Here is a 16,679-nt window from a genome sequence, read left to right on the forward strand (position 1 = left end):
CCCACTTTCTTCTCCACTCCCGCCAGCTTTGCTGTCATGTTGGGGGGGGAGAGGGAGGGAGGTTAAAGAAGGAAGCACTAGAGTAGATGCCTCCTGTATTTCATCAACAAAAGCATCCAATTACACAGCCACCTAGTTAAGAATAGTGTGCACCAAGACAACTGGACCTGTTGAATCTTTGTTGCTAGCAAAGTCACAGTTTACATTAGAGCTCACTTGGAGCCTAGAAAGTTCACCCACATGCAGCCACATATGATCCAGAAATGGAAAGAAATGTAATAGCAGCAGAATGCCATCTGCTCTACACAGGAGTGTATTTTATGTATCAAATACACCCACACTGGCCACCTAATCTGTTTAGAGCCCCTTTAAGCTCAGCGGCAGGACGAGCGCTGCCTTATTTCCTCACCAAGGACAATATAGTGTCCTATTCACATCTGCCTTGTCTCCAATGGCACTAAGGATGCCCTGGTGACTCCTCAGCCCTCACATTCCAACCTCACTCCCAGCAGACAGAGCAGAGTAGTTACTTTGCAGCAACCATGTTCTCCCACTGGAAATTATCATTTTTTTCACCACACATTTTCTGAGGCTAATGAGATCCAGATTTGTGGCTGCATTCACAATTTAAGTAACAATTGAGCGTTCCTTTGTTACTGCAGCATAACAAAGGGACTTAGTTATTGGCCTCCAGAAAAGCTCATAGTCTTGTGGACAGAAAGGTATACAATAGCCAGGGCCTGCAGATCAAGCCTTTTCACCAGTTACTTTTGACAGGTTGGTTGGATTCACCATCTCTCATGTGAAGAGCAGAGTGTTCAGTCACCAAACCAACGTTGTAGCTTAAGACTCCTACATGGTTGCAGTTTGTTTCGCAGAACGAAAAGCAAACATATTTTATCCAGGCTCATGATTGAAGTTCTAGAGTATTAGATAACATTCTGTAGATAAAACTTAAAATACCTAAGGACAGATCCTCAGTGGAGCAGTACTTCCTCCTTGACAAACATAGCCTAACAGGTCCTTGAAAGGGCAGACTGTAGTTGCCAAAACACAGCACTGCAGATTAGATTTGCTTCACACTAATGACAGTGATTCTTTGTGCTACTGACTGGTTTAGCATTAACTTATAATTGTGTTAGTTAGAAATAACATCTCCAACCCTCCCTAACCTTCCGCTTAATGTCGTGCTTTCAATCAGTACAACAGCTCAGGAACAGGTGACACACACATGGGGAGCAAAGCAGGACTGAGAAGCAGAGGAGACTATTAGATCTGTGGTTTAGCAAGCAGTAAGAATTCCAAATGAGACACCTCTTTATCGGTATCAGATCCTGAGCTGAGCAGACAAGGAAACAGGACTACCAGTAAAAGGAACTGGGGAAAAACAAGGCATGACAAAGCTGTGTGTCCAGTAGACACCAAGTGATTTACTTACATTGCCGTTCATAAGGGTGAAAAGCTCACTCAACTCAAATGTTTTGCTATACAAAAATGAACAAGTAAATTATTGGTTTAGTGATTTAGATTCACACTAAGCTTCTCATATAAGTTACATGTTAATCTATGTCTTTATTCCTGGTAAGCTTTCTTTTGTAATGTAAGGTTTTAGACAGCCGTTAATTGAAGCATCTTCAGTGGTCACAACTGATATTGTGGACACACTGTGTCGTATCTGCAGTGACACATTTGCTTGACTGCAAACAGTGAAAATCAAAAGCATCAGAGCAAAATTTGAACATCAAAAACACTCTGATCTGATCGCTGCTTAAGGCATAGATTAAAGTAATCAGCAAACTGAGCTTACATTTTAATAAGGAACATTTTTCTCCAGTCTAAAAAAATCCCTAACTTCTGATATTTTGAGTTAGCTTTAAGTGTTCACATTCAAAGTTGTCTTTGAATTCATTCAAGAACACTTTAAACAAAACATAAAGGCAATTCTTGTGTGCTTCAATGAAAGAAAACGGAAGTCATCCCTAGTGTAGGAGTACAAGACACCCACATACACAGCCCACAGCTCTGGACTGGGAAAATCATCACAGGCACCCCCAAGGAACATCTCAGCAGTTTTGTAGGAGCCAAAAGATCTGCTGCTAAAATATGCATTTAGCAGCCATTTTCTCAAATGTGTCAAAGGGTCAAAAAACAGAATGAAAAACATCACCAACCCATAAGTCTTACAAGCAGTTTGGAGAGACAGCAGTATTAAAAATATACCTTGTATTCCAGATGAAAAGTTTCTATAATGCACACACATGGACTACATAGAGTTTGCAGCAAGCTGGAGAAAAAAAAACAACATCTCACAGAACATTAAAGCATGAGAAATGTTTCAAGAACAAAATACAAAGGCAGATCAGACTGGTAGTTAGAAAGCAAATAATAATTATGAATTAGGACAGCTTACAAGAGAAAAAAGAAAAATCATTTCCTACTCCAGTACTTTTATATCATATCTCAGCACCCAAGCACAGATGAACAAACTCTGAAAAGAAACAAGGAGAGGTGAGATGAGGTATCACAAAGGTGCTCATAGCACTGACTCCTCACCTTCATTTAGAAGCAGCCTTTAACACTGTAACCAGAAAGATGCAGCAGTTCATCTTTAAAACTACCTGCTAATCAGGTGCTCTTTAGCCACTTAATTTTACAGTGACTAGCAAAAAGAGGCTCTGTTCTCAGTAGAATCACTCAGAGAGCGAATGGTACATCCAGTCATGCCCTGTAAATTCATCTTTTCTGGGCTTCCTGCTTCCAGGCTTGCTTAGCCTGCAGAAGAAAAGGTTCCTGGGAGACTTTTTTTTTTTTTTTTTTTTCTCCAAACTTTCCATACCAGAAGGAGGCCTACAGGAAAGCTGGAGAGGGGCTCTTTGTCAGGGAGTATAGTGATACGATTAGAACGGCTTTAAACTAAGAAGGGGTAGGAAAGAGACATCTCTGTCATTTGCACAATGCTTCATATCATTATGAACAAGGTTTGGTTTTCTTATTTCTTCCCCATATTCCTTCTCTCCAACTTTCTCATTAAGTTTCCTTCTCAAGGCTACAGCATCCCCCCAGAGAGTTGAGAAAACCAGAATCACAGAATGGTCTGGGTTGAAAAGGACCACAATGATCATCTAGCTTCAACTCCTTGCTGTGTGCAGGGTCGCCAACCAGCAGACCAGGCTGCCCAGAGCCACATCCAGCCTGGCCTTGAATGCCTCCAGGGATGGGGCATCCACAGCCTCCTTGGGCAGCCTGTTCCATTGTCTCATTACTGCCTTCCTTCAGCAGATGCAGCCAGAACAGAGGGTTGCCAGACCTAGTGAGCGATGCTGCCACTGCTCTTCTAACAGACTGATCCCATTCTGAGTCAGCCTGGCATTTAACTTCTAGCGCTGCCCTACAAGAAAGATGAGTTAGCTAGGAGAAAGCTACAGCTATGAAGACATAGGGCCTGGACCTAAGGGCACAGAGCTTTATATTTTTAGAGGAATAAACAGGAAGCTAATGTTTAGTACTGCTGGGAATGCAATGCCCATGGCAGGGTGAGCTATTGTCACATGCATGACTTCTACACATTTCTCTAAAGACAGAAAAACCCTCACTGCTAGAAGACTATACGAGATGACTTTTTTTATTATGCACAATTTGCATCATTCACAGCCTACTGGTCTGTAGTCATAGAATGTAGTTGATACATGCAGAACCAAAGTTAAATGACTTCACGTTGACAGTGAAAATCACATTCAAATGTTAAAAAAACAACCCACACTATTCATTGCATCCCAGCAGACAGAGAAGGTATAGAATAAGCAATAATAGTTTTCATATATTGAGCTCAAGGGTCTTCCACCCATGTTTCCCAACTTGCATATAAAATACCTGCCTGTATGCTGAAGCCAAAAAAGGCCACCACAAATTAACAGCAACAAGAAAAAAAGCAAGGGAGAAGAAAGAAAGAGGAGAAAAATACTCAGCTGAAACAGCCACAAGTTTCATACTTGCACAGATGTTAAATCTCAGACTCTGAACACAAGTATCTCTCACAACTGTGTAGTTTTACATTTCAGGTTATACTCCAGCTCTTATTTAAGAAAAAAAATAAGAAAATTAAACCACAATTTACTTACATACAGTCACTTAGTATTCTATGGTTTTCTTGAATTACTAACAAACACAACATTCTAGTCTATAAAGCTATTCAATTCAACAATGCTTTTTGGCTGGAAAAGTAATGAAATAATCAGAAGAGAAAAGATTGTAGTTAACAGTACTATTTTAATTTGCATGTTTTAACAAAGATTTTACATATTTTAGCTAATTGTACGGGTCTTTATGGCAAAATATAGAAAGTTTAGTTGTTTCACAGATGGTTTGTGAAAGAACAATGCCAGTCTTAACATACGTACAACAGTGAGATTTCACCACTCTGCATCTCCAACAGCTTTTGCAAAAACATAGTCTCTACCATCAAAGGACATCACTCCATCTTTTAAGAAGAACTTCCATTTGTTTTTACTTCTATGTATCTGATAACACACAAAAAAAAAAAAATTAGATCATCCATTAAGAAAAGTGTTTTTTAAAGCATAAATTGGTATGCAAAATTTGGATTTATTTTAAAATGGCAGCTCCAAACATGCAAGATACTCTTTGATAATGCCACAAATACTCAATAAAGGCAGCGGACATGAATTGTTCATCCCAAATTCCTTACCCTCTCCAGAGAATGACTTCCTGAATCTTCTAATTTTCCCATCTCCCTTTGAAAACACTAATTATAAAACAACCCTCTTACCCTCTCACCTACACCAGTAGGGAAAGGAAACTGTGTGAAAGCAGGAAAAAAAGCAATATAACTATTGTACCACTCCCCAATATACTGCACCTTCCGAACAAGTACAGCTTCACTACAACGCAGTCATTTCCTTTTCCCACATGCACGACAAAGCAATACTGCATGCACAAAGGATGGTAGGGTAATGCTAACAACAGGACATTGCTCAAAAAGCAAAAACTGCCATACAAAACAGCAAGATAGACTTTGCATATTATTTCTTATTAAAGGCCTGCATGAAGATCCACACTACAGAAAGCTTATGTTTGATAGCAAGGAAGGAATTTTACACATCTCTAAGTTTCCTGTGTTGTAAGCAACAGCTTATCTTCAAATTCAGGACATGGGAGAGCAGGAGGAGAAAGGACAGCCATTTTGCTTTTGGCATTCTTTTACAGGTAACAAGATAATTTCATAGGTAACTATGAAAATTCTATTACATGGATACGTTTTATTAAAAATATGTTGGAAAAGGGGAAGTTACCAACACCTCCCTCAACTTCCCTAACTGCCAATTTCCAGTGACATCTGACATTAAATTCCCTATAGACTTATCTAGTGTTGAACTTCATACCAGTTTAAGGAAAAACACTGAACTGATTTTCCAACTCATGACAGACAAGACTTGCTATAGATGTGAAATCCACTACCTCTAGCACTCGTGGTATCAAATTAAGTTACTATGCTTCAAACCTTTGTGTACTGGTACGTCTGCAACAACACAGGCTTGATTTCTGATGGCTTCTCCACACACATCCCTGCAGCTACATCTTCCCAAATAACTATCTTCAGAAGCTCAATCTGTTACACTTTAGTAAAGACAGTTTTCTTAGCAGCCCACTGTTTCCTAGAACACAGACCCCTTTAAGGCAGAGCTAGCTGAACATACAAGAATTATCACAAGTCTCTTATGAAAGCATAAAAGCCAAGTCAACCTTTGCAAACTATTGGAATCTTATCCCATATTTGCTTTCAAAATAAGATACATACTTTGCTTTGTCAGTCTTTAAGCTATAGTCATGTAAATGTCCAAAACAAACCAAGTACTTCATTTGATCTCTGAGAATTCAAAATGAGGCTAAATCTTCAATATTAAAAACAAAACAGGGCAAAATGGCCCTTAGCAACTGTTTTGTTTTTCAGACAACAAATTCTTGTACTAAAATCTTTCAAGAAGCACTTCAAAGTGAGAACTAGGAACAGAACACACTGTTATCCATTTTGAAATCTTAATCCATGGCTAAAGTGCAGCCGTGCATCCATGGAACTGTTCGTGTTACTTAGAAGTTAAGGAAGCACATAAGCTTTAGCAGGTTTACAAGTCTTAATTTTGAAACATTCGACCTTCTTCTCTTTCCCCAGTAGGCCCTTATGAACAATTTGATCGTCCTTGTTTCAGAAAACAGCACACAAATCTTCAGACTACTGTCAGCTAATCCATCTACTACATTAGTTTTTCTTTAAAAGGCACCAAAAGCAGGCCAGATATGAAGATATTTAAGGCAGGTAAGGGACAAAGATAGAACTACATATCGTACCTTCTCATACTGACAAACTATCACATTGTTGGTGTCAAACAAGTCCGCAATGTCCAGGTCACTGACATCATCAGCAGAATTTAATGGGTCCTAGAGAATAAGACTGCATTTAAGTAGTATTTTATCTATTTTTACAAGTTAGCATTGAATATTCTTGACATTAGACACAACAAGAACAATGAAGTTTAACACTCAAAGAAAGACTTAGAAGCTATGAAAAATGATGCTGTACAAAGCTCACTTACAAGCATCTTCACGTCTATGTTCTCAAAAACTAAAGCATCCTTCCCCTGAACAACAACAAAAAACAACACATGGCAAAACAAAGTAAAACAAAGCAGAGCTGCTACAGCCAAAGCTGCACCTGGTAACTGGTATACTCATCAAATGATGCATACTGCCCAGCATTGTGGTTGATGCCCCATTCCTGGAGACATTCAAGGTGAGGCTGGATCAGGCCCTGGGCAACTGACCTAACTGTGGTGTCCCTATTCGTTGCAGGAGTTGGACTAGATTGGCCTCAGATGTCCCTTCCAACACAAAGGATTCCAAGATTCTATGATATATTTTAGTTCAGATTCTGCAAGTTAATGCTCTTGTGAATCTCAAGAACACATACACACAACAGCATCTTCTCCTGGGAAACAAATGCACTTGTATCACTGTCCTCTATCCAATTCTCTGCAGCTCTCCAGGAGAAATAAAACTGTATTACTTTCCTAATCTTACTTAAAACTGAAAGAAGTCAATTCCAGTGAGGGCAGGCTTTCACCAGAGAGTTTTAATTCTGCTAATCAAGTATTTTAACTGATCCAGTAAACATATGACTTCTCAACACCTTTCACTTGTTCGCTACCCTCCTAACAAGCTCTCTAGTAATTCCTCAGCAGCACCTCCTCTAGAGAAGAAGCCCCTCACTATGCACTCTCTGCACTATACTCCACAGGAGCTGTTGTATCCACCTCAAACACTGAGTTACTGGACCTACTTTATCGTAACATCCTTCAGAGGGCTTAAAAGTAAATTACCTCCTCAACAATGTCTGTTTGGGGCTCTTCATTGTCACAGCTGCTACTAGACTCAGAGTTTGAAATACTGTCAGCTTCTTCATCTTCTTCACCCTCCAGAATCTTCAGATCCTCTGATTCAATAATGTCAATGAACTCATTCTCTTCTGTATCTTTTGTATGTAGTACTTCTTTCTTGGGAGAACCATCACAAGTTCCATCTAGCTGAATTATGCCTTCAGTGTCACTGCAGATAGCCCTCTCTGACTGCAAATCAGATTCCACCTGCTCAGTAGGTTCCATCTGAAAAGAATAAAAAAAAAGACCAGAGACAGCCTGTGAATTAGCACCACAGCTTTCATTGTTCAATATAAAGCCTAAGATTTTTGTTTAATAAGTGCCCTAAATCTTGTTGCTTTAAGTGGGAGCTTCAAGTCCCAGCCTACTTGTAAACCCCAAGTATGTTTGAAAAACCTTGTTCTTACATCTACCTCAAATGGAATCAGTGTCAAATATTCCCTTAGTAACATAGAAATACATTTTCTTAGACTTTTCTTTAACACTACTGTAGTCAAACAACTTAAACAACTTCTTCAGAAAAAAAAAAGATATTCATGCTAGCCTCTAGAATTTCTATCGCAAAGAAAATTCCAATAACTTAGAGTATTTCTTATTAAAAAAAAGCCAAGATGTATTCATCCCTTTCCCTCATTTCAAAATGCATTTTTAAATAAGATATAAAAAGATGAGAGAGTAAATACTTCAGTTCTCCAAGTTACTGCACATAAAAGCATTAGAATTTCTGAACAGGGAACTCACAGGAGTGTAAAAAGGTTTTAAAGTTTCAGTGATCTTTGGTTTCACATTCAATTTTTACTGTAGCACTAAGTTGACGTCCATACAGTTTCTAAATCAAGAAAGTAAGACTACATGTTGACCTTCAGTTCTTCCTCCAGTCTTCACCATCTTGCCCAAGTGTAGATGAGCAAAGTAAGATGCTTTCTGTTTACTGACATTTTTTGTTACTGCCATTCAATTTGTATTTAATAAATTTGCCTCAATCTCATATAAACAGTACAACTCAAAGTCAGCACGCCAGCCTGAACTTGCAATATTTGCAAATGATTGCTGGAACAAGGAGTAATGAAGTCAAGACAGAGGCTTGTGAAATAAAATCATTTAAGTTTTCCAACACAGCTCTAGCTGGATTCTAGCTTGTCAGGATTTTTCCCCCATGAAAATACATTTCCTTCCTGCAGATTCTCACTTCAGAAATCTGACTTCTTATACTCAGTATGGACTCTCAAAGTAAGTTAATTGCCCTTCATACACTATGACTTAAAACTAAACTCTGACATTCCAAACGCAATTTGACCACAACTGGCCACTCTGCACAAGCAGATTCAGCATCACAAAGACACTGTAGTTCTAAAACCATCATTCACATCTGTTCTGAGGCCAGAAAAATCTCAAAAATAGTCTATAAATCTATGAATGCACTACAACTAACACACTTCAGTCTTTCAAACTAATATTCTATTCAATCCAGTTTTTTTCAGCAGTGGTAACCAAAGTTCTAAATGTAAAAATAAGCAGTCAGCTACTCTGTTCAAAACAGGCTCAATAGCAAACTTAAAAATTACACTTTTTGTTATTGTTCAGCTGCTTACAGATGCATCTGATCACACCTCGTTCAAAGCTTGTTCCTCACACAACCATTTACAACAGATGCATTTTCACCAGCTTAGAAATAAAGACTCCTACCTTGTCTGTGGGAGCCTCGCTATCCTGGTCTTTCAGAGCAGCATTATCATCTAAACTTTTGCCCTTGATAATCAGCTCAATGACATCAGACACCTGCTGTTGCACTGATTCCTGAGGCTTCATGTCTAACTGCCCCTCCACATCTGGCAGCAGCACACTGCCTGGGTCGTTTGCCAAGGATTCAGCAGGAGAAAACACTTCAGAGGATCCTGAAGTAAACACAGCTGTATGAAGACGGCTGTACTGGGATTTTTCTGTTAACTCTGCACACTGATTTAACACTGCATTAGTTGCAATCTCCTGCCGACTCACTGCAGGCTGCTGAAACAGCACAGTGTTGGTGGAGTTCTCTGGGTGTTTATTCTGCAAGGTACTCGGTTGAAACACCACAGTTTGTTGGACTTCAGTCTTCTGGGTTTGCAATGTCTCAGCAGTTGCCTGGACAGAAGATCTCACTGGAGCAACACTAGCAACGTTTGTTTTCAGAACTGAAGGTTGGCCAACGGGCTGAAACATCTGCTGAAGAGGATGCTGCAGAATACTTGCATCTCCTTGGCCATGTGCAACCATAACAGGCATATTTACTTGATAAAGCTGCCCTACAAAGAGAAGGGTGAAGAACTGCTTCATAAGGTTGAACTACAGAGACAACAGCCAACGCCCAGGTGTTTTGGTTTAACCCAGCAGTAGCTAAGCACAACAATCATTCATTCAATCTCCACCTTCCTGGTGGAATGGAGGAAAAATTAGGAAGCAAAAAAAAAAAAAAAAAGAAGAAAGTAGAACATGTGGGTTGATATAAAAACTATTTCATAAGATAATAAAAAGGAAGAGGGGAAAAGGATCATAGTTATGATAATTATATATATAAAATAGGTGGTGCACAAGCAATCACTCATCACCGGCTAATTAAGATGCAGCCACTGCCCAAGCAGCAGCCCACCTGATGAACTTCCCCTTTTTTTTCCCCCTCCCCAAACATTCCTTCTGCATGATGCTGCATAGCACAGAACATCTCTTTGACCAGTTTAGGTCAGCTGCCCTGGTTCTGTCCCCTCCATACAGTTTGTCCCTCGAACCACCTTCCTGGCAGGGCAATAGGAGAAGCTGAGAAAACTGAAACATCCTTGCTCTGGGCAGCACTGCTCAGCAACAACCAGAAACATCAGTGTGTTGTTAACATTGATTTTCTCCTAAAACAAAAACGTAGCATCATACCAGATTCTATGAAGAAAAATAACTCTGTCCCAGCTGAAACTAAGACACCAGGCAAAAAAAATAAATAAAAAGAAAGCAACAGGAAGTACACAAAGCAGTACTCCCCCAAGCACAGTTTGACCCCCAATTAAGAGCTTAGAGGCTTTTTCAATCAAAGCTTCCATCTAGATTACCATGTTTAATACCCATTTATTGTATTTATGGTTGTGCCTCCACAGTACCCTATAGAAGGAAACTCAGTAGTTTTAATGGCACAGTAAACTGATCCCTATGTACAGGGATAGTTCATTCTTTTAAGGCCCTTCCAGTATCCCCACAAAAAAAACAAAACTGGGCACAAAAAGCTTCTAGTTTATCTGTCCTCCCATTGTATGTGCTTGTATGAAAACCACTCGAAATGCTGAATGCCTTGTTATTATCAGTGTTAAAATTAAGATGCCAGAACCAAGTTCTCAATTTAACATATACTTGAAATAGACATCTAGTGGCATTATTGCTCGAGGAATGGCTGTTAAAGGAAAAAGTCAACCCATGAAGTTACCTTCCCACTCATCACAACTTAAGCAGTACAAGTAGATTTGGTACAGCACTACAGATGACTTCATCAGTAAAGGAGAGTGATTTAAAAGAAAAAAAAGGGGTGATGGGTGCTAAGATTTCATTTGAATAAGAAATGAATTCAATTCTGAAACACCAAAACAGCATTACTAGCTTAAAACAGAAAGGATGCCCCTCATGCAGAACACAGAGCCAGACTGACAAAGGCATGTGTTTGCACACAGCTGTAAAGCGAGCAAACAAAAAAATGGCATCACCTGGCAGCTCATCTTAACTGATGTTACAAGTATACACAACTGACACACCAACTAATCAACATAATTACTTCCTCCATGCAGCAATTACAAGCTACAAAGGAAGAGGAGGATAACTGGCTCTACCCACCTATACTTTAACTTCACATTTATTTTATCTACTGCACTCAGAACCATCTATATCCACATACAGTCAGTGCACTCTGATGTGTTACATCTCCTCTTTAATCTTACCAGATGCTGTCTGCAGAGTCAGTCCAGCTGGTACATGTATGGGATAAGCAACACTGGAAGGGAGAGTAAGAGTTGCACCCTTTTGTGAAGCACCCTAAGAAATGCAAGAAGTTTATTAAGTAACAGCTCATACCTTATTCTCTTATAGGGCCCTAAATGTCACAATTAACATGCCCAAAGGAAAAAAAAAAAAAAAAAAGACAGCCTTTTTGTAATCACCTTTACTGAAGAGTTGCTTCAGATTTTTGATATATAGGCAGATAGTATTGACTGCAAAGATAATGGCTTGCCCCAAGTTCTTCCAGTTATCATATACTGAAAATTAACAAGCCACCTGCAGACCCTCAGTGAGCACATCATCCACAACAACACCTTCCCACTCAGCCTCTTTTACAAAAGCTTATGCACGCTGTACAGACTCCTCACTTAGGCCTATGAGAACACTTGGTATCATTCTCTTTTCTCCTGGAAAGCAAAGAGTTGGATATAAAGTTCCCTTTCAAACTAGCTGTTCTTGGGAAATGCACATTTTAAATCAGGGAATTCACATGTTACACAAACATCTTCCCAATATTGTTTGGCAGCTTGGCAAACTCATTAGCTGAAGGCTCAGGAGGAGGCACTCAATACATTCATCATGCTCTGAATGATGATAGGGCATCCTCCCCTGCCCTAACAAGTTCTGCTGTGCCAAGAGGTCAGAGCCTATCACTCCAAAAACATCACTTTCGTCCCATTTCTGCTCCTCACAGATAATGCAGCTTCCAACTTGACTTTAAACACTCAATAATAAGAAAACTGTTGCACACACGTACATTTTCAGTACTACCAATCCATGGGCTAAATCTGTGCAGCATGTTTTCCAGCACACTTCTGGCTCCAATGCTTGCAGAACCAAGTGCTGCATCTCCATCCTTTTTCCCCTGCTTAGACAGCAACTGAGCCCTCCCTCCAGGAACTCTTAGCTTTTGTATGGTTTTCCTCAAAAATAAGAGGGCTAGACATGACACACTGAGTTTCTTCAGCTGTGGATTCTCTGCCAATAAGATTCCTGTTCCCTTGCCTATCAGTCCACATTGCACAGATAAAACAGTTATTAGAAATGCTAACTTTTCTGCTCCTAAATAATTGCCCTAAGGCATCTATGCAGGGGAAATGCTTCAAATTTGCCTCCCCACCAGCCTGTTAACAACTGACAAACTTAAATATTTAGAATTCAGAATAATCAACACAGAAAAGTCACTACAGCTACATACCAGGTCTGTTGCCATGAAATGCTGAAAGCCTCCTCCAGTTGGGATAACTAAAGAAGCTATTAAAAGGGGAAGAAAAAAAAAAACAAAACAGAATGTCTCAGAAACAGCTGAACATTCAGTTACTTACATCATGAAGTCCTAAAACTAAAGCAATCTAACTTCAGTTCATACAGTTAGATCAACAAATAAGCACATCTAGATGAAGCTGCTGGATATACTTCCTTTTACATTGCTTCAAGCTTATGCTGTACTCAGAGCATCAGGTTATACCTTGATATGGGAAACTTGCATTTTATAAAAGTTTATCCTGGAGATTTTCTTGGAATGATATTTCTGTTCAATGAACTTAAGAAGTTGCAGTGTAGAAGCTAAGTATGCCATTTCTATTTATTAATACAATCAACATGCATAAAATGCACTGCCTTGGCAACATGAAGAAAACGTATAAGTTGTTTTCTGCTCCAGCAAATATCCAATGGTGCTAACAGTAAGATGGGTATACTAAAGCATTAATACTGACTTAAAAGACAAATCAAAGGGAAAACTTTTGCAAACTTCAGGCACAGAAGAATCTATGCATCCCTAACTAGTTTGAAAACACTAATTCAAATCCTACTAAAAAATAGACAACAACAAAAAAAAGTTCCCTGAATTCAACAGATTTGATTGTGCCTTTCCAAAACATAGGATTAATGAAGTTAATTAAATGTAAAGCTTCCAATAACAAAAAAAAAGCCCAAATCTATTTCCCCTTTAATAACGTGGGATAAATAAAGTATCTGTCTCCAAAAACAGTCCTTTCAAATAAGACTGTAAAAAATAAGCAGATGAAAGCCATGAACCATGAAAGGTCCTCCATGGACACAAGCACTACGATACATTTTCATTAAACAATTACATATGATCTTTGCTCTTTGTCAGGAAAGGTCCTGGTCCTCTCTCACAGGCCTCAGCTGAGAATTCCATCCTACCATGAGATTACCATACCAGTCAGGTGGCCCACTGAAGCCTTAATCAAGAAGAGTTAAGTCCTGCTGGCTGAGCCTGTGTAAAAGTCACATTCTTCTGTGCATTGCAAATGCTGTTTTTAGTACAATGAAATGTAACCAACTGAAATGACAAACCAAAAACTTGCACTCTGTTTGAGTAAGGGCTTGAATTTTGAGATGTTCAGAACTAGACTCAACTCCAGCTTGACAGAAGAGCTCCAGGGCACAAGCATGTCACATAACCCCCAGCACACATTGTGCCATACATTATAAGGGATGCAAAGTCTTAACACATCCGGTGAATTTGCAACTGAAGCTTTACATTTCTAGACTAGAGGCAAGAGGACAAAAATTCTCTCTTCATGTTTCCCTGTTAGAAATAAATGGCAGATGAAATGCATCTAGACATACCTGTACAGCTTTAATCAAAAGTTTATTTTTCTCCCTTACGGTTCAAGCTCTGCTTTCAGGGCGAGACATACTGTCCTGTGTTATGCTAGATATACACAAAAGCATGGCAAAGACCATTCCAGCATCTTCAGGTCTTCCAAAAGATACTTAAAACACTGAGCTATACTTAAACTGCATTTGCAGAGTCTGACCTGTTGGAGCCTGCAAAACATGATGAAAATTGTGTGGAACATGTAGAGTTAAGCGTGAAGAATGGTGGCTGTGTTTGAAGAGGCCTTCGGTTGCTTTAGACTGCATAACCTTGGTTTCCCAGAGCTGCAAAGAGAATATTAAAGTCAACTGATATCAGTTTTAAAGCCACTTATCTTATTTGTAAATCAGGTATTTCTAGATTGTCCAAAAGTAGAGAATCATAGACCATGCTAAGATAGAAGCTACACAAAAGGATCACTGAGTCCAATTTCAGGCTCCACATCACCCACAACCCAAACTCTACGTCTCATAGCACTGTCCAAATGCCCCTTGAACTCTGGCAGCTCAGGGCCATGCTCACTGCTCTGGACCACCTGCTCCATGCCCACCACCCTCTGAGGCAGAGCCTTTCCCTAACCCCCCAGCCCTCCCCTGACACAGTGCTCAAGGTGAGGCTGCACAGTGGAGTAATCCCTTCCTTCAGCCAACTAGCAGTGCTGTAAACCAGTTTCATACAATAAACATGGCTACAATCACTACTAGATTCTGCCTTCCAGAAGCCCAGTACAGTATTTACAGAATATTTATAAATCTAAGCTAGAGCAAAAATCAACACACTTTAGAAGACAGAGAAACAGATAACTATACAGTATTTATTAATACATGGAAAACCAACAAACCTCCTTCAGCTTTCTCAAAACCTGTTTATCTACTCCCTCTTCTGCAAAGAGGTCCTGAATACTTTCAATCACATCGTCAATAATGGACTTGTAGAGTTTAGGCTATGCCAAAAGAAAAGAAAAAAAAAATTCAAATTAAGATGAACAGTAATATTTGAAGTGATAGCATAAATTCTAACCTGGCCACGTAAACAACTGTTACAAACTGAACAACACGAATCAAGCACTTCAGTACAAGTATTCTGCCATGTGTCTGAAAGGCTACCAAAAACGCAAGCCCATTTGTTCCTGTAAGCCTGTATGACCCAAGATTGTTGTCTGAGACAGCAGCACGATGCCATACAGTTGCTAAGTTACAGTAATTTTAACTCTTGAGCTATCATTATGCTACAGTAGGGCTGTAACACAACGTTTTATTGCTTCATCCCTGCTGTCTTGGAGAGCAGACCAGCTATAACAAGCTTCTAGACGCAGCCATTCAGACCAAAATGGAAGTTAACAAGCTTTGGGCAGCGTAAGGCTTACTAATCACAGCAATCCCTACACCTCAACAGCATACTGATACAAGGGGAAAGATGAAGTTAAGGCAGAACTTGCACTAAGCACAGCTTTAGGACAAGGACTGCTAATTACTACACTGTATACTAGGCAACAACTCCATAAAGCAACTGAAAAGTGCAACCATTGCCTTCAAATCAGCAAAAATAAAGCAGTGACCACGAAGAGAGCACCCCTGCCTAGCTCCCTGGCGAAAACCCGCCCCACCAGGCCAGGGGCAGCCGCTTCTCCCCATCCCCCCGCTCAAAGGAGAGGCTGCAGCCCCTCACCACAGGGTTGCCGTGCGCCATGGCGGCAGCCTCCCATAACCGCCCCTTCCGCTTTTAAAGGCGCCGTTGCCATGGCGACGCGGCCTGCTTGCCGCCGGCCCCACCCGAACGTGGGAGACATGGTGGGATGGGGGGAGGCCGAGCCGAGCCGAGAGGCACGTAGGGACCTGCTTTCTACGAGGGAGGTGGAAAGCCAGGGCTGACTGTGACCAGCCACTGCCATTAGCTCCTCAAAAGTAGGAATTGAGTAGCATGTTCAGTAACGGCTGGCTGGAGTAATTACTGTTTTGTGAAGCTGTGCTGCTCCGCAGTTATTATTTTCGCTGGCCTTTTGGCTCCTGTTGGCAGTCTCACGGTAATCGTGGCAGTGTGGACCAATAGCTAAGGCGCCAATGCAAAAGCAGCCAAGAAACTAAAGCTTCTGTCTGAGCCTTTTTGGTGGCCTAAAGCAGGTCATCCTGCTGCTCTTTGTCTCCATTTCCTCGCCTGCAAAAAAGCAGTGCTATTGTAAGATTGCTCCCATTGCCTACTGATGAAAAGTGCGCTGGCAAAGCTACAAACTGTTATCAGTGATAGCATCAACTGGAGAAGAAAGTGTTTTAAAGAACTCATGCTTTCCTCTGCTCCCATTGAGCTTCTCTTTTCCTCCCTACCCCTGAAGCAGCGCATACATTGCCACGCATTGGGTTTCAGCTGAGCACTGGTTACCAAACCCAAGTTTCTTCTTTCAGCTTTAGAGGGCAAAGACTGACCAACACCTGGACTGTACGTGGCACCTGAGGTGCCCAGTTTGGACCCAGAGCTCTAACAGAACCTTAAGGCAGTCAGAAAATCCAGCTTTTGTTTATGGTGGAAAGGAGGCTTAGTTTGGAGAAGTATGGTTGCCTCTGTAGTGCAAAAGCATATCTAGGAAAGCTGGCTACAAA

At 40.4% G+C, this 16,679-nt stretch overlaps 1 protein-coding gene across 1 annotated transcript; it reads right to left on the reverse strand.

The window, feature by feature from the left end:
• Positions 1-4,409: 4,409 nt before the first annotated feature.
• Positions 4,410-15,774, reverse strand: GTF2A1L (general transcription factor IIA subunit 1 like). Its single transcript, XM_042821529.1, has 9 exons — positions 15,754-15,774; positions 14,927-15,028; positions 14,246-14,369; positions 12,655-12,710; positions 11,399-11,492; positions 9,135-9,733; positions 7,392-7,673; positions 6,364-6,453; positions 4,410-4,517 (listed from the first exon to the last, which is right to left on the reverse strand). Exons 1-9 carry the CDS (start codon positions 15,772-15,774, stop codon positions 4,410-4,412), a joined length of 1,476 nt encoding a protein of 491 aa, XP_042677463.1.
• Positions 15,775-16,679: the final 905 nt, after the last annotated feature.

Source organism: Centrocercus urophasianus, unplaced genomic scaffold (assembly GCF_019232065.1).
Source record: "Centrocercus urophasianus isolate 14NV4802_14NV808 unplaced genomic scaffold, USGS_Curo_1.0 seq_10, whole genome shotgun sequence".
NCBI classification, from domain to species: Eukaryota; Metazoa; Chordata; class Aves; order Galliformes; family Phasianidae; genus Centrocercus; species Centrocercus urophasianus.